Source organism: Mauremys reevesii, linkage group 6 (genome assembly GCF_016161935.1).
Source record: "Mauremys reevesii isolate NIE-2019 linkage group 6, ASM1616193v1, whole genome shotgun sequence".
In the NCBI taxonomy this organism is placed as follows: domain Eukaryota; kingdom Metazoa; phylum Chordata; order Testudines; family Geoemydidae; genus Mauremys; species Mauremys reevesii.
In genome coordinates, this window is record NC_052628.1 from 87832294 (window position 1) to 87856548 (window position 24255).

The 24255-nt window shown below is 42.0% G+C and overlaps 1 protein-coding gene across 5 annotated transcripts in view; it reads left to right on the forward strand.

The window, feature by feature from the left end:
- GLIS3 (GLIS family zinc finger 3) overlaps nucleotides 1–24255 on the forward strand; it is a 306985-nt gene that overhangs the window by 52233 nt on the left and 230497 nt on the right. For 4 of the 5 annotated variants that reach the window (XM_039542756.1, XM_039542757.1, XM_039542758.1 and 1 more), the window contains one exon: nucleotides 12065–12544. In XM_039542756.1, the coding sequence (XP_039398690.1) occupies nucleotides 12160–12544 (385 nt within the window). In that variant the 5' untranslated portion in view covers nucleotides 12065–12159. Of the gene's footprint in view, nucleotides 1–61; nucleotides 537–12064; nucleotides 12545–24255 lie in introns of those variants that run through there. The other variant, XM_039542759.1, reaches the window with a different exon arrangement.

A 24255-nucleotide genomic window follows, 5' to 3' on the forward strand; every position in this document is an offset into this window, starting at 1 on the left:
TCACCCCCCGCCTCCTTCCCTGTACTGCAACCCCCCTGTCCACACAGCACTGATACAACCAGCGGAGAGCACGGGCCGCCCAATTCCTGGCGCTTGCAGCCCGGACCCCCTTCTTCCCCAGACAAGCCTGGACAGACAGCACCTCTCCCATCACAGGAACAAAATTACAGCAGTGAGCTAGCAAGGTCATCATCAAACAAGTCAACTTCATCTTCCTCACCTACGGACACTGACTGCGGGACCCGGCAGTGAGAGGCGAGCCCCTCAAGTTGTAAAACCAGATTCCCCCCAAGAAAAGAAAAAGCAACTTTCCCCACTCCTCTCTTTGTATGTGTCTTCCCGAGCCCTGATGGAAACTGTTCGTGCTCAAGTGGATAGCCTCTCTCAAGTGTGTTTGAAGGGAACCAAAGTTGCTTTTCTTTATTCGGCTCTCTCCTTGCAAGTAGTTGCTGTCATTCTTGCTTAGAGGAGAGACAGGCTCTGCCTGGAGAAGGAATATGCACCTTGGGCTTTGTTGTGGAAAACCTGGTTACCTGGTAAGTGGATGCTGCCATAGGAACTTTGCTTGCAGGCGCACGCACAGAAAAGTAAAAGCTGACCTACCATCAAACCAAGCTAAGAGACGCACGTTAGCAAAAACACCACGGCAGCAGCAGCAATCCTGTGGAGTCTAAACTGTTTTGTATACACACTTTCCCCCTCTCCTTCTTCATGGGGAAGTGTGTTTCAGAGGGAAAGGTAGAGTGTGCTTTACTTATCAGCTGAGAGGTGGGCAGAGTACAACTTCCCACAAGGAATCTGGCTGTATGTATAGTAGAACGACAATGTGTAAAAATGAAAGGGGCGGTGGCTGCTTTAATCTGACCATAGATGGGGGTGAGATTTATTTGCAGGAGGAGGCGAAGGGTTAATTGACAAGAGACGAGGCTCATGAAATCCTACAGGCAAAGCAAAGGCTTGGTAGTTTGTCAACTAGTAACTAGTGTAAACTTTAGACCTAAGGAGACTTTAGGGAAGAATAAGAACCGGGTGAATGAATGACATGAGGAATGCTGTCTCATAAATACTGTGTGTGCATATGCAGGCAATTAAGTCTTCATTAGTTATAGTTTATTTTAAGTGTAGTTGTAATATATATTCGTTGTTTTATAGTGTGTGTGTGAGTGTGTGTAAATATAAATGCTGAAGTTGGGCTATGTATACACACCCAACAATTATATGTAAGACCCTTCAACGCTCTGTTTTTGTCAGCTCTCCAACAAACATATGCGTTTAAATTTTATTCATGCCTAGTGTCAAATATTATTCCCATGTCTCATCCCCACTGTAAGGGACTTTATCCTGGTTCTCAGCTCCAGTCCTATACATTATCTGGCGTTTTTCTGCAAACTGCCCAGTCTGCATTTGGAAAGCATGAGTCTGCAGCAATCTTCTTTCAGGCTTCAATGTTTGTTTGTTTGTTTTTGTTTTAAATCTTGTGGTGAAGTTACTCACTTATGAGAAGTCTGCTGTAGAGGAAGAGAAATAGCAATGTCTGGAAAGTTGGCACAAGTATTCTCTGACTCCGGGGGATTTGTCATCGTGTCGATGATTAAGCCGAGACTTAATACCTTGATGAGGAAATTTTGAACTCTGGAAAGAAAATGACTGATGCTCTCCCCTGCGTTTGTTTGCGGGCAGAGAATAGAGTAAAGCACTAAGGTGATATTGACACTGCAAGTGTCTCATATTTACCCTTTGGCAGCTGACCGGTACCTGTATGATCTCCATATAGATGGTGCATTTAATAGATTACTATACCCGTTGGCAGGGGTCGGCTAATTTTTTCTATGCACACGTCAGTTTCTGCTGTACTGAAATGCCGTATTCAGAGCACCGCAGAGAGGACGGGAGACAGGGGCGCTCGCAGCCCGGTTGAGAAGCCCCGTGGTGGCCCCAGCGGTGTGAAATCCACCTGAGCGGTCACCTCAGTTTACCAGGGCGCCTTCCCTCCTTTAAGCCCGCCTTAGAAGCGCGTTCAAGGCTGAGCCCAGGTGGCTTTGGTGCGCTCGCTCGGTAGCCAGCGCTGCTGCTAGGGGGCCGCGGGTGGGGAGCTGACCAGAGGCAGCTTGGCTGCAGATCTGCTTGTACCTTCCCCGTTGCAGTCTCGGGAGCTAGGGATAGTCCCCGTACCCAGCCATTAGCCGAGGGCACTGCCCTTCCCCTCCAGCAGGGGACAGTGGAATGGGTGAAGCAGGAGGCAGTGGGAACCAGGGGGTTCCTGTCCCCCTCCAGCAGGGAGGAGTGGGAGCTGGGGAAGGGTCTCACTGTAGCCAGGGTTGGTGCTGGTATTTCAGCTGCAAACCAGAGCCAAGGGGTGAACAGCCGCAGTGGGCACCCCATTGCACCAGTGCTTCTAGGAAAGGAAGGGGGCTGCAGCTGGTCAAAATAGATGGACAGGTTTCTCTGGGAGCTTTTGTGAATGCTCTCCTGAAAAAATGTTGTCAAAATCTTGAAAAGCTTCTCCCAGCTCTCCTTAGAGCTAAGTTCTGCCCCTTACACTGCGGTTTCTCTCCAGATGGTAGAAATCTTCCCCTTTAAAAACAAAACAAAACAAAACAACAACCCTGCACTTTCTGTAATCCAGAGGCAACCACAAGTGTCACTCACATCAAAGAAATACCACAGAGCCGTTCAATGCTCACCAAAGTGACAGCTTAATCTTCAGGCCTTTTTGTGTCACTGGTAATTTCTGTTTGTTAAACTTCGCTAAGTTGTCATTTCTGTTCCAGGCTTCAACTGGATATTTGTTTCCTTCTCCTCCGAGACACTAAGATAGTTTGTTGGAAACTGTTAACTTTTTAATTAAAAGTTTTGGAAAGAGAAAGTGAGAGAGGCTGCATCTCCACTGCTGTTTTTCTTAATATTTCTCACCACTGCATTAGCCACAATAGGAGATCTAGTGTCCAGGAGATGCCAATGGTGCCTGTGATTCTACCACCCTGTAATCTAAGCCTGTTCTTAGTTGGATAGATAACATGGGTGGCAAAAACATACACAGCTGCTGTTGTCCTTTCTGCACTGGAGCTCACCATAGCTAGCTCTGGTGGTTGGCAATGGAAGACTGGGGTGAGGGCACTAGTGTAGACAAGCTAATGGGACTGTGAATGGGGAGTATAGACTTTTCACATGAGTATGGATTTGCAAGACTGGGCCTGGGGCTGTTGACCTCTCCACATCAGAGATCCACAGTCTGCTCACTACAAGTGTTTGGAATTAGTTGTCAGACATAGTTCTGCTTAAAACTGACTCGATAAGTTTTCAAACATGGCTGTAATTAGCACTGTGTGTGCTCTAATGTGAAAAGGGCTTTAGAGAATAATGCCCTCTGTGGGTTCGTTTACTTTCTTCAGTACTTTGTTTTATTTTCTTGTAATGATTATATCAGTTTAGATGGAGTCTGAAAGTTAAGAGGCCAGATTTTATTCTTAGGTACATCAGTGTAGATTTACTCCGGGGATAGACTCTGAGTTATTTCAGATTCATACTAGTGTGAATGAAAGAATTCTGCTCTGGATGATTTAAAATCATTTTTATTCAAATTAATACTTAAATGAATTAACATGGTTTAAAAGTCACTTGTTGTAATGGGTAAGTGCCAGCCATTTAAGGAGGAAAAATTTGGATTTCAGCCTTTAATAGTGACTTAATAGCAATACCATTTTGTGATCCTTGAACTAGAGCCAGATAACCCTAGAAAGGGCTTTATCCTGACCTCCAATTCACAACACACATCCTCATATATTAAGGAAAATCAGCTTCTAAGTTTGAGCCTACTCTAGACTAAATCTTGTCCCCAGCAGCCTCTGTGACACAGAAACTGCAGGAGCCCACAAGGCCCACTTGGACTCTGCAGCTTCTGATGGTTCAGAGGAAGAAACCCAAAACTGGAGTCAGACATGTAGCACTTACTGGCATCCAATCCCTCTCCTTCTCAGGGTGAGTACAGGATTCTACCCAATGACTCATCAGGCCTTGGACATGATATGAAGGAGGGTACTGACTTTTCACCATTTCAGTGGGGGTAATGTGTATGGGTTTCTGACTGACTGATGGCTGTGAAAGACTGATTGAGGCCATATTATCTGAAGACCTCATATGGCTGACAACTTCAAGCTAAAATGGACAGTCAAGAAGCAAGCAGGGAAACCTGTAGGGTGAAGAACAGTGTTCTTGTCAGAGGGGGAGCTTTGCTAACCAATTTGAGTGGCCATCATGACAGCTCCGTTCCCTCCCAACACCCCCTTACCCAAACATAAGTGCATGGTGTTTTTTAAAGACCTGTGCAGAAAAGACAGTAGGGAGAGAGTCTGGAGGAAGGCTGGTTTGTGAGTGGTGATGAGGAGCTTAGGGAAGGGATGCTGGAAGGCTGCATTCCTACAAGGGCAGAGTTTTATGGTTGTGGTGTGTTATCTGAGGTATATGCTGGTTATGCCAGAGGTGAGGTGTGTGTCTCTGGGTGGAGGAGTAGATAATAGGGACTGTTAGATGCCTTCACTTTCAGTCTTCTTGCTTTTGTGGCTTTATGTTAGGTAATGTTATGTGCAGAGCAATATATACTCACACGTCATGTAGCAGTTTTGTATATTAATACTTTTGTCAAGAAATCTTTGGTTAATAATACTTATTATCCTAGTTTGTTGAGATGCAATGCAAAAAAATGCATAACATAAGATTAAAAGTCTGAATATCTCCAGAGAGAAGACACTTCAGAAAGGATCAGTCTTTTTTCTGAGTATCTTCCAAACAATGTTATCTAGAGTACTGTAAGAGCTGCAACAGAGTGAGTCAAATGGCATAAGAATATGAATCCTTGAATGTTCAGTATTTTTGATGATTTAAGTTAGACCCATAAAATATTGTTGACCTATTCTCTTATAGGGACCCAGACTTGCACCTGTCACTCAAACAAAACTACTGTTGACTTTGTTGGGAATTTTTTCCTTAACAGGGATTATAGGATCAAATTGTACAGGTAAGATTTTCAGACACTCAGCATTGGTCTAACTCTACTTCTATTGAAGTCAATGAGTTTTATCTTCCCAGAGGACTACCCTCAATGTATTTATACTGTATATGCATACCGTAGTAGGGGCACAGATATTTGTGAATTCATCTTTTGTTTCTCTTTATGAAGGAATTGATTCAGTTTTTCCAGTCCTGCAGCTTGAATTTAAGTCATACTATGTGGTTTACTGAGAGTAGACTCATGAGTCAGACATGTGCATTTTGAGTAACTGTTGTCATGTTGTTAGTAACAATGATGTCAGCTAAATAAAACACAGTTTTAAAAATAGTGGGCCTAATCATGCTTCTTCAGACATCAGTGGGAGGAAGAATAAACCCAAGAATGGACTTTACCCATTTTTAAATGTTATTTTCAAACTATAGACAAAATAAAATGTTCATGTTCATATCACATATCTGATGATGTTACAGTAAAGCAAAATCTGTCTAATAAATTAATACAATCTCAGGACAGTTTTCATTTTATTGGTAATATTTTTGTCTCTCTAAATTCTGAATGGTAAGTTGAATGAAGATATTACATTTGATACATTTGTATTTACATGTTTCAGTTTTAATTTTGTATTCCATGATTTTTTTATGCAGTATACTTACATTTTCCATGATTAATATGGTTAGAAGGATTTTTTTTAAAACTATGTTAGGGCGTGGTTATAGGTCTAAGTCAGCAGTCAGTTACTATTCAGCAAAACATTTAAGCATGCATTTAACTTTCAGCATGTGCTTAAGTCCCACTGACTTGTAGTTAAGCACATGTTTTAGTGCTTTGCTGAGTAGGGATGGTCTCAAGCACACACTTACATGCTCTGCTGAACTGGTGCCTGTATGAGTAATAGGCATGACTGAAACATTGTTAAATGATAAAAATCAGTGTGATATTATAATACTTGACTATAATCTATCCGGACGGGCAGACTAAACTGTAGAGGGAGAGGAGTAGCACTATCTATAAAAGATTCCATAGAATCTAGTCAGATAATATTTCTAAGTGATAAAGACCATACAGTAGAATGTTTATGGATATAAATCTGAAGCCACATACAAATAATAGCAGGGTTATGCAATCATAGAAATGTGGGGCTAAAAAGGGACCTTGAGAAGTCAAGTCCAGCCTCCTGTACTGAGTCAGGACCAACTAAATGTAGATCATCCCTGACAGATGTTTGCCCAACCTGTTCTTAAAAACCTCCAGTGAGGTTGGAAGTCTATTCCAGAGCTTGACTACCTTTATAGTTAGAAATTTTTTCCTAATACCTAACCTAATTCTCCCTTGCTGCAGATTAAGTCCATTACTTCTTGTCCTCCCTTCAGTGGACATGGAGAACAATTGATTACTGTCCTCTTTTTAATATTTGAAGACAGTTATCAGGTCCCACCCTCAGTTGTCTTGTTTCAAGACTAAACATGCCCAGTTTTTTTATCCTTTCATCAGAGGCTTCCTGATCAGAAGTGGGATATTGTATGCATAATGTTGAGGGAGATCAGATTGCAATTAAGGCATTATCGATATGGTTGATGGAACCAAAACAGCAATATCTGTTGCACTTTACATCCTTAGTTATTTTGGTTTTAATCTCTGTGTGGACACTCTTATTTTTGTATAACAGTGCTTTTATAGCAATATAACTTAAGTTGTTTCCTTATCAGTTTAACAAAATCAATGTAAAGACTCTGAAATAAGAGAGTGTGCACACAGACTTAAACTGAAATAATGGAGTGTGAATTCTGACTGATATAGCTCCGTTGATTTAATTTGCCATGTACACAAGCACTAAATGTAATAAAACTAGCAAAGGATAACTTCAGCTACAGATGTAAATTGATCAAATATCAAAATGGGGCAAGGTTCAGAGAAGCAATTTCTCAGCTGTATAAATGGTGGCTTCCTGGAACACTGATTTGAGTGCACGCAAGGGTCCTCCTGCAAGTTAGCCTGAACTGACAGACAGGAGTTGGTCCAAAATATAACACTTGTTGACTGACTATGTAATAATGACCCCAATAAAATTAATTTCACCATTGCTGAGAGAAGTCATAACAAAATCTAGGCCAGTGGATTTACCAATGAGGAAGGGAATTAAAAATACCCTACAGTAAAAACTACAGCAATTAAAATCCTTATGTTTGGCATGGAGGCTACAAAAGTATAGGTAAAAAGTCACAGAAATCATGCACACCGTTAACCAAAAAAATAAGTAGGATGGGCTGGTGGAAAAAACAAACAACAACAAACCCCCCACCAGGGCTAAATGGCGTAGTTCAGGAGATTATTTAAACCAAACAGGTATTCTGCAGAAAACAGAAATCCAGCCCTAGTGAAGCCAATAGAATGCAGCATAAACTATGCCAGGTAAAGTGTAGGATGGAAATGAGGGTGAAGAGGGCATTTAAAGAGCAAATAGCCAAAGACACAAAAACATTCTCAAAGTATATCCAAATCAGGAAACCTATGAGAGAATCAGTGGGTCTGCTAGGCTAGCTGGGAGTAAAGGGGAGAAAGGGTACTAGCCTGGGTCTCAGAAGACCCATGTTCAGTTTCCTGCTCTGCCAGATATTTCCTCTGTAACCTTGGGCAAATTAGTTAGTCTTTCTGTGCGTCAATTCCCCATGTGTCAAATGGGAATAATAGCACTTTCCTACCTCACAGGGATGTTGTGAGGATAAATACATTAAAGATTGTGAAGCAGTCAGAAACTACGGTCTTGGGGGGCAGGTAAGTACCTGTAACAGAAATATGGGGAAACTAAGGAAGAAATTGCAGAGAAGCTAAATGCAATTGCCTTCACCACAGAGGATATGGGGGACTTCTGCAGGTGCTGTAAATTTGCTGCGGTTCAAAATATAAATTATGTGTATGTATGAAAAAGGAAAAAGGGGCAGAGATGGTAAATTAGATTATTAAAAATTGGCTTATTTTGGAAAATTTACGGTATTTTTAGTCACACAGATTATTATATTTTAAAATATATATTTATTTTGACAGTGTCCCTTTAATATTGTTGACTAATGGGTGTGTTTTCTTCCATGCATATAAATTTCAATCAGTAGTAAAAAGTTACACATACCTATCAAGTGAAGAACATCAACTTAAGTATAATTGAAATTAATTAATTATATTGGTACAATAGTTAGCTTGAAATCCAGTGAAGTATAGTAAATTTCATCTGTAAGTGTGAAAAACAGTAACATATGATAAAAATATGACAAAAACAAATCCAAGTATTACATCTTATTGTAGCATACAGTATTACAGAAAAAATAACAACGAAATCAGAGTATTAAAAACACGTGGAATATATTGACCTGGATTTGATAGGGCCCTTTAGGTATATATATTGTATAGAAATATTCTTCTGTCAATCTAAATACACTGTTGCTGAACAAAAGTAATAAACCTGTCATGTATAATCTCCTCTTTATTATGTTTGCACTTTTCTAATGTAGTTAAAAATTATAGACAAGAATGATTTTGGCTTGCTGCTGATTTATACTGCTGTAGTGTACAGCCTTGCCAACAGCATGACAGCTTTTTGTTTATAAGCTCTTTTCTAAAGAGCCAGTCACCTGTGTTAGGGCAAAGTACATTCTGCTTACTAAAATGAACCTTGGGAATCGAAGAACACTCAGCTCTGTCTGTCCTTGGTTGAATTGCAAAATGTGATTTATGCTGCAGCCATGCATGAAAATAAATGATATTGCTTTTTAACCAATATGTTTTCTAATTTACATTCTTGTAATATAAAAAAATGAAAAATAAGGGAATAGGATTAGACTCTTTGTTATCGAATAACAAACTGAAATATGTGTATGCACGTGTGTATATATGTATGTCTAATTGATATATATTAAATGTTATATATATAAAATACACACACACACACTTGATCTTCATAGTTCTGAGCACTAGGGTCCCAATTCATCAAAGAAGTTAAGTGTATGCTTAGTTTTTTTGGACAGAACAGGGCCATAGTGCTTAGACCCTGTAGGATTGAAGTTCTTAACTCTAAGCATGTGAGTAGAGTAGTCTGTGATGGCTCTCTGGGTACCTGGCACTGAGAGTCACCTTGTTAGCCCTGCCTCCAGCATGTGGGAGTCTTGCTAGTAGTAACTGAGTGTTAGCTCTGTGACATCACCAGCCTTTCAGCCACTCAGCCACTCTTCTGTGGGCTATGCCACCCTGTGTCTGTCTTGCAGGTTAACAAGAGATGCGCCCGAGTCCCCGAGTTCCCTTGAAGTGTTCCCCTGTGATATCTAGCTCCTGACACTGGCTACTCAGAGAAATCCCAGATTCTCTGCCCCCAAAGGAGCAATGTGCCCCCGTTTACTGGTCGGACGTTAAATCACCACTCCTGTGTAACACACCTCACTTATGAGCACTTATACGAAAACAAAAATAGCTTTATTTTAGAAAGAGTAGAGATTCAACTAGAAACAAGACAGAGTGGTAGAAACAAATAGTTACAATACAAAACAAAGTCATAAAATGCGAACCTGGGTCTACCCTTACTAACAGTTACCTTTCCTATCTAATAAAGTAGTTTTCTCTCAAAATTTCAGTCTGTTGCAGAGCTGGTTGACTTTACAGGAAACAGGATCCAAACTTTCATGAAAACACTCTTGCCCCACAAGATATTTCCTCAGTGAATGAATACAGAGCGTCTCTTCCCACTCTGTGATATACTGAAACAGTCTTTTGTCTCCGGGAGAGCCCCTTTCTATTGAAACATTGCCCCCCCTTTTTTAACTTCCAGATGGTTTTGATTGTTTGCAGTTGTCTCTGATGGGTTTCTATGGATAGTCTTGGGATGGAGTAAGACTAGACAATTAATCTTGCATTACACCACCAGCTAATCAAAGAGTGGTGACAACTCCATTCTGTCTGAATGGGTCATCACCAAAAAAATATTATCCCATGGTGACTAACTTTTACTCCAAGACCATAAAGCATACTTTCAATATAGTTACATTATTCCTTAAATCAGAGGTGGGCAAACTACGGCCCGCGGGACCCTGCTGCCCGGCCCCTGAGCTCCTGGGCCGGGAGGCTAGCCCCTGGCCCCTCACCTGCTGTTCCCCCTCCCTTGCAGCCTCAGCTTGCCCCACCACCGGCGCAGCCCTCTGGGCAACAGTGCAGCTGCAGAGCCGCAGCCTGACCTGGTGCTCTGTGCTGTTCTGTGCCATGGCATGGCTGCCTCGGCTGCCTGTCCTGGTGGTCTGGGCGATGTGGCTGTAGTGCTGCCAGCCATAGGTGCTCCAGGCAGTGCGGTAAGGGGGCAGGGAGTAGGGGGGGTTGGATAGAAGATAGAGGAGTTTGGGGTGGTGGTCAGGGGGTGGGGATGTGGATGGGGGTGGGGCAGTCAGAGGGCGGGTAACAGCGTGGTTGAATGGGGGCAGGGGTTCTGGGGGGGCAGTCAGGAAGAAGAGGGGGGTTGGATGGGGCTGTGGGGGGGCAGTCAGGGGCAGGGATTCCGGGGGCGGTCAGGGGACAGGGAGCAGGGGTGGTTGGATGGGGCAGAGGTCCCGGGGGGGCAGTCAGGAATGAGAGGAGGGGTTGGATGGGGCAGTGGGGGACAGTCAGGGGTGAGGCGGTCAGAGGACAGGGAGCAGGGTGGGTGGATGAGGCAGGAGTCCTGGGGGAGCTGTCAGGGGGCGAGAAGCGGGGGAAGGGGGTATTGGATTGGGGCGGGGGCGGGCCACGCCTGGTTGTTTGGGTACAGCCTCCCCTAACCGGCCCTCCATACAATTTTGGAAACCTGATGTGGCCCTCAGGCCAAAAAGTTTGCCCATCCCGCCTTAAATATTACCTGTACATACATCTTGCAATGGTAATGAGTCTTCATAAGTTATAAGTTTTCTGTAGATACTTCACTTTATGGATAAATACCCTGCAAGACATGTGTTTGGTGTAGTGAGTTTGTCAGATATGAGACGAGTTGTTTGCAAAGAACAGGGGGCCCTTTGCCAAGCGGCCTCTGTGTCACGTAGTCCTATGGACTTCAATCATGAACCGTCTGGCCCTGTGTCCATTGGTTTCAGTGGGGCTACTCATGTGTTTAAGTGTTTTGCTGGATCAGGCCCAGGGTTCTTGGTCTTTTGCAAGATAGAGTCCTTAAGCATGTTCTTAAATTTAAACACCTGAATCTGGTGGTTAAAATTAAGCATGTGCTTAAGTGTTTTGCTGAACTGGGACCCATTTGTGTGATATCTTTAACCAACTGATTTGAATCCACAAATGCTACTTCTGTTCACAGATTTGATTGTGTCTGTATACGTGAACATTCATAAAAATGTAAGTGGAAAAATACTCTGGGGAAAAACTTGCACAATTAAAAGGCTGCCTTTGAAAATTTGGCCCTACACTTTATTAGGACATTAAAAATAATCTGAATCTAGAAGATTTACATCTTGATCCATCTTTGCAATGATTGCAATTATTTTTATGAACTTGGCACAGTAGAGCACTCTCACAGTATTTTTCCTAGTGGAATCGTGTGCTGTGTAGTAGAGAAAAAACCCTCTGCAATCAGTTCTGCTGTATTTCTGACCTCTAGAATGTCAGCTGGCATCTCTTTCATGTCTTATATGTGTCTGAATATTGCTTGTTTTGGTTTTCAGCACCTTTTTAATCAACAGAGTGAAGAGCTGGCAGAATGGGGTAGTGGTGCTCATCCTGGTGATGACTTCCACTCAGCAGCTGCTTTTCACTCCAGGCTGACTTCCTTGACTTGCTCAGCATTCACTCCCTTTCGTGGCTAGTTTATCTAGTCTGAAGACAGTTGACCTTATTGTAAACTTCTGCTTTTGAAGGGGCAGGCTTTCTTGTTACAATTCTGAGTCATCATTTAGCTTTGTCCTCTCTCTTTGATTGCCTGTATATTGCTCATACTTTGCTGCTCACAATCAATATTTTTTCATATAGTTAAATATTGTGTACAGTCCTGTCATCATATATTATTTACTACAGTGTAAAATATTTTCATTTATGTATTTTTAACAGGCTTAATCACTATGGATAACATACTGACCTTGGCCTGATGTCATTGATACCTGTGGATTTGTATAACACCTTTTGATCATTGCAACTACTTGACAATGAATGGGAAGTCATGCAGTATGAGCCACCGGACCTCGGGTACTCCCCATGGTCCTGGGATGATCAGCGGACAGCAAATTCCACCTATCAGAGTTCATGCAGGAACACCCTGCCCATCTTCAAATAGCAGCACCCCAAGCCCAGCTATTGGAAACTTGTCTACCAGCCTCCACTTGAAGATGCCCCTTGGAGGAGGAGCAGTTCCTCAGAGCAACATCACTGATAGTATCATCCACCTCCCTGCTTTAAGTCCCAGGAGACAAATGGTTACAAATGGGAAGCCTTTATTCCAAGTCCCACAGCCTCCAGGGCTGCCAGCACCACAGTCTTTAAAACCAAAGCAGCAGGAGTTTGGGAACACTTTCTCCCCAAGCACAATTAAAGGTAGGAGCAATTTTCTAATGTTACTAGTACTATTTTTCTGATTATGATCCTTCCTTTGCTGCTATCTCATGCTTAACAGTATTGGACAAAAATTTAAATAGTTCATAGTTGGATTATTACCACAGGAGTTGCAATATCTAGTGATTGCCCAAAATTGTTGTATTGTGCAAAAATGCCAGTGAGCATGTAATCAGTGTTTTCTGACTTTGCTTTGCTACTGCAACGTCTTAGATCAACAAGTCCAGGTAGCAATTTTATTTGCTTTTGTAGCAAAGTTGTGCAAGTGCTACAGGAAAAATTCTATAGTGGATGTAAGAGCACAGCCTCCTATGAATGACTAACAACTGCTCATTGATGGAAGCAGCAGTGTTGTCGATGTTTTTGAAGTAAGGGTGCTGCACAGTATGTAAAGCTCTTTAGATACTTTGAAGGGCTACTGGCCACTGAGCACCCTTCAACCCTGACTTACTGAATGGGAACCATTGCATGCGTCATTCTAACTAGTGACGCAGACCTCACAAGGTGTGGAGTTCAGTTCTGCTTGGATAGGCATTTGCTACTTCAGAGGCTTATCTGAACTCCATGAAGCTCTGGAGTCTGCAAAACAAGGCTGGAACTGGGGGATCTGATTCAGGTTGGAAATAGTGAGGACCATTTTTAGGTATTTTGGCACCACCCCTTCCAGTCCTGGAAATGCAGAGAATTACAGATTTGAATGAAGGAAAAAAGTGAAACTTTTTCAAACATCAGGAAAAGGTTTTAGTCTGAGTGAAAATTCGAGGGGTGGGAGTGGGGTATCCTCTTTATTCCAAGTGGTTTGCTTCAGCTGTCTCTTGCTTTTCACAACTTTATTCTAAGTGTGTGGCTGCAGTATTTGAGGGATTTCTTGACTTTAATGAAAATGCCATGTCTACATCTGCTCATAACAGGTATATTGGGCATACTGGATTTTTTTTTTTTTGAAAACTTTCCCTGCTCTTTTAAATAAGGGATAAAGTGGGTTGAATATTTTCTTTGGCATGGAAGGAAAAGCAGAATGTTTTGGGCTACCTGGTATGTGAATTGCTTTTAGTAAAGTTATATATATAGGTATTGGTGCTGAAATAAAGAAAAGAAAACGGTAACAGTCTACATTAAAAGATGCTTGCTCAAGATACTAGTAGTTCTACATTTCTATTTTGTAATTATGTTGCAAAAGTTCAAAAGGAAGTGTTATTCAAAATGGTACTCACCTTCTGTCCTATTAAGAGGAATGTTTTGTAATGCATTTATGTATGGTAAGAATCCATAACATACAGTTTTCTTCTTATTCTCTGGATAAGAAAGGCAAGTCTGAACAGGCACTATTGTATGTCTCTTACTTTAGTTAAGTATTACCTTACTTCATTTGTGGCACTGATTGCATAATATGGCTACAAGTACAGTGTTAAGGCATCTAATAAAGAAAATATTGGACATCATGGGATTTTTCAGTACATAAAAATATTATGAAATAGAATTTATTGTTAGATGTGTGTATTTAACAGCACTTTGTGAACAATCAGTTTCATTTTTTTTAAAATCTACCCAGGCTCTGCAAAAGGATATTCACTAGTAACGGCATCAGCAAAGCTGAAAGTGACACTTAAGAGGCAGCAGGCAGAGTGGCCTGAGAGAAAAGGGATTAGGGCAGGAAGGAAGAGACATGGGCCTGGGCCTGCTTGGTATTGCTTTGAGGCCTGCCTAAAAGACCATTTGAAATATCACAGGGAGTAGAAAAGTCTTATAATTAAAATAAATAATTACCAAAACTCCCGGATATATTATTTAAAGGGAGATGTCTCAGGAAAGAAAAATTTAAAAAATGTACCATTTTCACATAATCAAGTTGACATCATCCCTTTAAAGTGTAATTATGCTCAGAAAAATGACTCAGTACAAATGGCATGTGATTGCATAACATATCTGCTCCCTATGTCTTTTTCAGTTGATTGCAGTTTACTTTTCTGGCAAAAATAAATATTTTCTATATTTTTACTCCTCTTATCCCTACATTTACATAGTCAACAGTTATGTGAAAATAACCTGGATTTTGTTCTGGCCTGTACATCAGCTGTAGAATTGTTAACTAAGTTACACTTGCAGACTCCTTATGAATGGTAATAATGCAAGAACCAAAAATAAACAAGTGTGACTTTTATATCCCATGGTGAGATTGTAACACTGGAACTTAGAAAAAAACCTTTCCATTTGGAAACGTCATAAAGTTGATCTTGAAATCATTGTGTGACCATAATCATGAAACCTGCAATGCCATTTTTAGATTTACTTCTCAGCATATAACCATACTGCAAGATTAGCCAATAATTGGCAACAGAATATTGTGCTCTCTATTTGAGAAGGAATTACCTCAACAGCTAACCATAGCGTAGTAGGATTTTAAAGGTAAGATCTCAGTAGAAAACTTATATAGGAAGACTATTTTTATGCTTCAGTTCTGCCTCTTATGCTGTGTGTTAATTTCACATTCTGCATGTAAACTCCTCTCTAGAAACCTCTGTATCAGAAATGTAATTTATGCTCTTACATATACTCTGTAATCTTCTTGGAGAAGGAGCTATCTTTATTCTATTGGTAAAGAATCATATTTGTCTATGGCACTGTTTGTGGATGTTCAAAATGCTGCTGCAAAGCTCATTCTCCTGGAACATCTCTATGACCATCTCACCCCCTTCTTTGCATCCCTCCACGGGCTGCCCCTTCTCCATTGCAACAAGCACAAGCTACTTGTCTGCACTTTTGAGACCTATAGCCCCAACCCACCTATTGTCTCTTACACAGTATTGAGATATTAACTGTCATCTTCATTTCACAAATGATGCCAGTCTTGACGGCCCATTTTTATAATATTCTTACAAGCACCTCCATGCTTCCACCCATGCTTCCTCTAATGCATGGGAGGAGCTCATGGTAAATACTGAAAAAGACACTTCATTATCCTCCTTCAAATCCATCCTTAAAACTATGGATGTTTTCAGTGATGCCTCCAAAAATCTCGATTATGGTTAGGCAGCTGGTTTGGTGTGACCACTGTTGTCATGCTGACCAGTGTCAACTCATTGTTTCCTTGGGCTCCCCCACTCTATTTTATTTATCCACCTTTTGTCTGTAGTCTTACACTTAGATTGTAAACTCTTCAGGGTAGGAACTGCCTCTTTGTTGCATGTTTGTATGATAGTAGCACCTAAAGGTGCATATTAGGGTCTGAATCAAAGCCCATTAACTTCAGTGGGCTTTGGATAAAGCCTGTAGTGTTTTTATTGTAATGACAGTTTTTGAACTAGAAGGAAATATACACATAGTTTATCACCAGCCCAAGCACCATCAAGACACTAAGAAAATAGCTCAGAAGAAGGAACACAAAGAATGTGGTCATACCACTACTGCTCTGAATAGCGTCATTGTTTTCTTTGGTCTGACAATTTTTATAATTTTTTGTTAGAGAATTTTATTAGAGTATAATGAGTTTGAATAGTAAAGTGACATAAAGACCTATTCTGGGTAGGATTTTCAAAAGTGTTCAGTTTTCAGGGCTATCTCTAATACCACTGAATTGTAAAAACTCCCATTGACTAATAAAAACAGAGTTAGGCCAACACTGACTGTTTTTGAAAATGCTCCCCAATGAACTTGGTTAGATGATGAGAAACAGGAGACTTAATACTCAAAACAGTGAGGGGATTTAGTTTACGCATCTTCCATTGGAATTAATCCCTGGCCAGCTTTGAAAATCTCAACTAGATACTTAATTTTTGTTGTTAACTTGGGCAAACCCAGGGCCTGCACCACTGAAGACAATGATAAAACTTCCCCTTATCTTAATGGAATCTCAGTATCGAGCCCTCTGTCTTTAACTCCAACAGCATCCGCCTTTTACTAATAAATGATTGATGTAGTCATGGCTAAGACTTTCAGCAGCTCTGAAAACCAAGAGTCACTCACAGCTCACTGAAAGCAGCATTTAGGGCACAAACAGTGCTTCATTGTGGGACAAACAAGTAAAAGAACTAGCTGTACATAGTGCTGCTCGAAGGAGTTCAATTTTCATAAATTCCATGCTTGGAACCTCCTGTTCTTGGAGTCCCACTGGGCTTACAGTCGTCAGAATGAGGTGGTATGTGAGCCCTATTCTGGCCTGGTAAACGGACCTGTGTCTTTAAGGGGATAGTCTTATCTTTTCATGTTCCAAGCTACAATCCCACAAGTACTCAAACTCAACAATGCCTCAATAAAATTATTGAGAAGATGTGAAGGTGAGAGAGAAATCTTCTTAGTCATGAATTTGTGCATTGATGCACTCAGATATCACATGGCAAAAAATAAAAATCTCTCTGAAAATGATGAATATTTAAAGAAAGAGTCTATAACTTCAAATGACTTTGCAGTTTTTCCTGCAATGTTGGTTAAAACTTTGCCGATTACAAATTTAGGGCTGGATTTTCCAATCCAGTAAGGCCAGCACAAAGTGGCCTTAAAGCAGCAAAAGATGGCTAATGGAGAATTCTCCCCAAGCAGAGAAACTCTTTGCTGGCATACGGTTGATGGAGGTGGCTGCTCTGCTGCTACACCATCCACCCCTCCTTTGCCCAGTGTAAGAGGAAAGAGGGGGTGCATAAGGGGCATGGCATGGGCAGGACAAGAAAGGGAGGGAGTGTGTCAGAGTGGTGCTCTAATCTACTACATCCAATCCTCTAGGGATCCTATGCCAATGGCATAAGTTTGAGCTGTCCTGTGCAGCAATACCTTGCACAAGTGCTGAGCATGTCTGAATCAGGGAGTTGCAACCAGCTTCTTGTGGCCATCACGCTGAATGTAGTGGAGAATCAGCACTTTGGAATCAAATCTGGCCTTCAATCACACCAAAAAAACTGTAGAAATCAATGTAGTTGAAGTACAGGGAAGTAACTGAAGCTTGAATCTGACTTTAGAGTGTGACTTTGGAAATATTTGAGATACGTTATAAAAAAATCATCCAGGTACATTTGTTAGTAAAACTACCAAACTGGAGCCATTAAAAAAAAAAGTGCACATTTAACAAGTTGTGCTTTAATTTACACAGCCACATAACCTCCAGCAAAAGCCTCTTCCATCTATAATTCCTGTGATTCCAACAAGCACTAAGCTTGACTCATCTGACAGTTAGAATCATAGAATATCGAGGTTGGAAGGGACCTGAGGAGGTCATCTGGTCCTATCCCCTGCTCAAAGCAGGACCAATCCCCAACTAAATCATCTCAGCCAGGGCTTTGTCAAGCCTTATCTTAAAAACCTCTAAGGAAGGCGATTCCACCACCTCCCTAGGTAGCCCATTCCAGTGCTTCACCACCCTCCTAGTCAAAAAGTTTTTCCTAATATCCAACCTAAACCTCCCCCACTGCAACTTGAGACCATTGCTCCTTGTTCTGTCATCTGGTACCGCTGAGAACAGTCTAGATCCATCCTCTTTGGAACCCCCTTTCAGGTAGTTGAAAGCTGCTATCAAATGCCCCCTCATTCTCTTCTGCAGACTAAACAATCCCAGTTCCCTCAGCCTCTCCTCATAAGTCAGGTGCTCAAGCCCCCTAATCATTTTTGTTGCCCTCCAATTTTTCCACATCCTTCTTGTAGTGTGGGGCCCAAAACTGGACACAGTACTCCAGATGAGGCCTCACCAATGTCGAATAGAGGGGAATGATCACGTCCCTCGATCTGCTGGCAATGCCCCTACTTATACAGCCCAAAATGCTGTTAGCCTTCCTGGCAACAAGGGCACACTGTTGACTCATATCCAGTTTCTCATCCACTGTAACCCCTAGGTCCTTTTCTCCAGAACTGCTGCCCCTAGCCATTCGGTCCCTAGTCTGTAGCAGTGCAAGGGATTCTTCCGTCCTAAGTGCAGGATTCTGCACTTGTCCTTGTTGAACCTCGTCAGATTTCTTTTGACCCAATCCTCTAATTTGTCTAGGTCCCTCTGTATCCTATCCCTACCCTCCAGTGCATCTACCACTCCTCCCAGTTTAGTGTCATCTGCAAACATGCTGAGGGTGCAATCCACGCCATCCTCCAGATCATTAATGAAGATATTGAACAAAACCAGACCCAGGATCGACCCTTGGGCCACTCTGCTTGATACCAGCTGCCAACTAGACATGGAGCATTGATCACTACCCGTTGAGCCCGACGATCTAGCCAGCTTTCTATCCACCTTATAGTCCATTCATCCAGCCCATACTCCTTTAACTTGCAGGCAAGAATACTGTGGGAGACCATATCAAAAGCTTTGCTAAAGTCAAGGAATAACACATCCACTGCTTTCCCCTCATCCACAGACCCAGTTATCTTCTCATAGAAGGCAATTAGGTTAGTCAGTCATGACTTGCCCTTGGTGAATCCCTGCTGACTGTTCCTGATCACTTTCCTCTCCTCTAAGTGCTTCAGAATTGATTCCTTGAGGACCTGCTCCATGATTTTTCCAGGGACTGAGGTGATGCTGACTGGCCTGTAGTTCCCTGGATCCTCCTTCTTCCCTTTTTTAGAGATGGGCACTACATTAGCCTTTTTCCAGTCATCCGGGACCTCCCCCGATCACCATGAGTTTTCAAAGATAATGGCCCTGGCTCTGCAATCACATCCGCCAGCTCCTTTAGCACCCTCTGATGCAGTGGATGCGGCCCTATGGACTTGTGCTTGTCTAAATAGTCCTGAACCACTTCTTTCTCCACAGAGGGATGGTCACCTCCTCCCCATGCTGTGCTGCCCAGTGCAGCAGTCTGGGAGCTGATCTTGTTCATGAAGACAGGCAAAAAAATCATTGAGTACATTAGCTTTTTCCACATCCTCTGTCACTAGGTTGCCTCCCTCATTCAGTAAGGGGCCCACACTTTCCTTGACTTTCTTCTTATTGCTAACATACCTGAAGGAAACCCTTCTTGTTACGCTTAACATCTCTTGCTAGCTGCAACTCTAAGTGTGATTTGGCCTTCCTGATTTCACTCCTGCATGCCTGAGCAATATTTTTATACTCCTCCCTGGTCATTTGTCCAATCTTCCACTTCTTGTAAGCTTCTTTTTTGTGTTTAAGATCAGCAAGGATTTCACTGTTAACCCAAGCTGTTTGCCTGCCATATTTACTGTTCTTTCTACACATTGGGATGGTTTGTTCCTGCAATCTCAATAAGGATTCTTTAAACTACAGCCAGCTCTCCTGGACTCCTTTCCCTCTTATGTTGTTCTCCCATGGGATCCTGCCCATCAGTTACCTGAGGGAGTCAAGGTCTGCTTTTCTGAAGTCCAGGGTCCATATTCTGCTGCTCTCCTTTCTTCCTTGTGGATTTGTGGGTTTGATTGCTGTTGTACTTTTGCTGAAAACTATGTGCAATAAAGTGGGACATGCTTGATACATGAGGCCATTAAGGGATTGTTTCCATGAACGATTAGACCACGACAAGCTGAGATGCGAATCTGCCCCATACTAGCCTTCTGTGGTCTAACTGTCTTTGTTCTCTCTGCTGATGCATGGTAACAGTTCATGAGAGTACTTTGATCAAGTCTGTCACAATTCAGGGCAACTGCATCTGTATTTCCCCCCAGTGGTTCAGCAAGGGCAGCCACTCTCAGGCTTTTGGCTCGCTAGCTGTTGTCTTTCTTGTGTGCAGACCCTCTCTCTCCTCTGACTGGGTTATCTCCAGGTTGAATGGTTCCCTGCCTTTACTGTGTTATTCCCAACAAAAGACAGGCTTCCTAAACAGGCTTGCTTGCTTTCTTTTCAGAGATTAATAACAGAGTGATAACTAATAGTTATAAGTCATCACATGGCATTTCCTATACAAGCAGTACAGAGACAACATATTAAAAACAATGAAACCATGTACACACATGTTAATAAGTTTACCGGAGATCATCCCAACTTTAACATGGACTCTGGCAGGAGATTAGTCATTCAAACCTCACCAAAAGGGTCTCTTCTAAGGTCACAAGTTCATAGCTGATAGTGGAAGGAATTACATTAGCACCCAAAGTTACATACAATCTCAAAATACTATATAAACAACTGTATTTTTAATACAATGGACCCTGAAGCTATTACATCTAATTCAATAAGGTTTAACATAATTCCATCAGGTTTATCCAGGATATTGTCAGTCTGTGACCAGCTCATAACACTCTAGCGAACTGTTAATATGTGTCAGCAAAGTGCACATAAACAGTTAGACTGTGGCAGGCTGTTGTGGAGTAGATTTACACCCCAGTTTACTGCAGACTAATTGTTCATGCAGACAAGCCCTAAGACTCTTCCTCACTGTAAAAAAAAAATATATTGTCAATCATGTCAAGGTTTTTGGACTAGCTGTGGAAAAAGGAGCAGCTCTCAAACTGTTAAGCTGTGTGAGAACTGTGAACTTGGTCAGTAAGGATCATTTGTCCCTAGTTGTCAACAAAGGCTTGTTTTACCAGGAACAATAACCGCACAGGTTTGAGAGGAGTGTTATGTGCAAAAGCATTAATCAGTAAGCAGCTTGAGCCACATTCAAAATCTTTTACAGAGTTATTTTCCTCTTTAGTACTGTTGTTTTTATGTGTTAGTTGGCACAATCTGAAAAAGAAGTTCATCAGTATGCTGTAGAGCTCCTTACATGGAAAGCTTAATGCGGTCTTACTATTTTTCCAGTTGTTCTCTTTAATCAGTTTTCAACAGTTTATAAGCCTGGTTATTGACAATGTTTAAGCAGGAGTGAAGTGATTAAATGATACTGATCTTAGTTTGTATCCACATACTTCAGCAGACTTGACATGGTTAAAAAAAACAAAACTAGACTTGATCACAAGGAGATCACAAATGGGGACTTCTGGCAGTTGGCTGGGAGATGCATTTGAAGACAACAGAAAGAGGCCTGGCCTGGGTGAATTCTTCAACCAGATTTGGCTTTTGCCAAAAGAACACAATTTAGTGCATGAAACGTTCAAAGCTTAATTACAACAACCTATACAATAGTATTTGTATGGATTGGTAAAGATGCTGGAAAAAATATATGGTGGGGCTTGGCATACTGCAGATAGTGTATTTGAGGTATATTTCCCCTGATTTCCATTTAAGCTGTACTGGGTACATTATTGTTGCAAGAGGTTCCTTTGGCAGAGGATGTTTCAGAATGCAATTTATTTTGCATTTGTCATGCTTCAAATTTAATTCAACTATTGAGACACCTTGAGCATAAAAGATGTATTTGATGTGCAGTTTTTCAAGTATATTGTCACACAATACCCAAGTGAATCCCAGGAGTCATTTTTGAGGAGTCTAAAAGAAATGATCTCAAGCATGAACTTCTGGTTCTTTTTCTTATTGTTTGGTTGTTTGTTTTAAATTAAAGAAAATGTGAACAGACAAGGAAACTAGCAAACACATAGTCACACACATACAAAAGCCCCAGGCAACTTACAAAGATCCCTCAAGAGTATTAGGCCTTGTGCCAAAATGGATCTACTTTTATATTGGAACTCTAAAATCCCTCAAGAGTATTAGGCATAATTCCAGCACTTATCCATTCTATGTTAGAATTTAATTTATCTCCTTTTATATTCAATCCCTCACCCTTTTTCCCAGTGCTTTGTAGGTTATGGCAATTAGGTTTTTTTTAAAATGTTTTTTTAGATAAATCACATGTATCCAAAATACAGCGTAGCAGAAAAGTCCAATCAAACAAAACACATACACCTCTACCTTGATATAACGCTGTCCTCGGGAGCCAAAAAATCTTACTGTGTTATAGGTGAAACCGTGTTATATTGAACTTGTTTTGATCCACTGGAGTGTGCAGCCCCGCGGCCCCCCTCCCCCCGAGCACTGCTTTACTGGGTTATATCTGAATTTGTGTTATATCGGGTTGTGTTATATTGAGGTAGAGGTGTATATGCAAACTTTGGAGGCCAAATTCTCCTCTGTTACAGTGGTGCAACCTAACTGAAGACAGAGGGTGTTGTTCAGCACTGTCCTATGCCACTTTGTGCTTCACACTGTGGGCAGGTTACAGCAGTGAAAAGTACCTGAGGACTCTGATCTGCAGGAGGCCTGCAGCTGGCTAATGAAGCCCCCAAAGTTGGCATTACTGGCTATTGAGGAGGCATGAACAGGCTGCAAGGGGGAATGATATGCGATTCAGCAAATTCTATAGGCTCCTCTCAGTGGTGGGGTTCTTAAAGAGCACTGGTTGTAAATTAGAAATGCCCTCCTCAGTGTGATCTCTGGAGAATGATGACAATGCAGATGCCAGCTGCTCTCTCCTGGGGCTCAGCAGCTCTCACTGGTGCAGGAATGTGGATGGGTGTGAATGCATTTTACATCCCTCTACACTACAAAGGGTGACTCAAGCTCACTAGGTTTACATTAGTGTGACAGAGGAAAAATTGGCTCCTTAAGTTTAAACATTTTTTAAAACCCAGATAAAAACACAACAAACAAAAACTAACAAACAAAACGCTCAACCAACTATTTATCTTATTTCATTAGCCTTATTTGAGAATCTCCACATTAGCAAGTGATTTTCAGTTCTGCTTTTTCTCCAATAGGCGGCAACACCAATGTCTGTGTTCATCCAGGAGGTACACATTGTAACTGTCCTTCCCTTGGCTGAAATTTAGAACTGGTGTATCAGCAAATTCTTGAAATCACTATAATATCTACCTAGAAGGTAGCAAGGTCTAATGTTGAGTCCTTGTCTGGTGCCCTCTACATGTGTCCTATTCTCTGCTCTGCTATAGACTTGCTGTGTAACCTGGGTAAGTAACTTAACAGCTCTGTGCCTCAGTTTCCTCATTTATAAATTAGGGATAATATGACTCTTTCACATTTTTAAAGCACTTTGAGATCTTTGGATGAAAAGCATTATATTAACACAAAGTATTATTAAGTACATTTCAGGGCTGCATTTTCACAGGAAAGGGAAATAGGTGCACATGCTACTCCCGAGCGCATTCTGCACGAAATAATTAAAAATTCTGTGCCAAAAAAATAAAAATTCTGCACAAAATGTTTTAAAATTCTGCAAATGTTATTTGTCAAATAAATGTGGAGGCTCCAGCATGGCATTGGGGAGTACAGGCCACTGGCCGCACAGAGATGGGAAATCACTGTGCAGCTCTCCCCCGGGGACATGGACTCAGCAGTGAGGCTATACCCAACCCTGACACAGCTCAAGGACTGGGCCTGCCCCAGAAACACCCCAGGGCCTTGCCCATCTGTGCCAGGTGCACCCGGGGTGGGCAGGCAGGCTCAGAAAGGCAGGATCTAAGTATGGAGGGGCTTAGTGTGGAAGCATCCAGGTGTGGGTTGAGGGTTTTGTGTGGGGCAATCTGGGTGCAGGTGGCTCAGTGGGGGATCTGGGCATGGGGCGATCTGGATGCACAGAGGCTTGTTGGGGGGTTCTGGGTGCAACAGTAATGGGACTCTGTGGGGGGTCCAGGTGCAAGTGGCTGGGGCACAGTGGGGGGTCTGGTTGTGGGTGGGAAAGAGCTCAGCGGGGGGTCTAGGTGTGGGGGGTTTGGTGGGGGTCCAGATACTGGGGAACTGGGGCTCAGTGGCGTGGGGATCTGGGTGCAGATGGCTTGTCAGGGTGGTCCAGTTGCAGGGGGGTGGGGCTCAGCAGGGAGGTTTTGAGTGTGCAGGGTGAGGCTTGGCGGGAGGGTTTGGGTATGAGAGG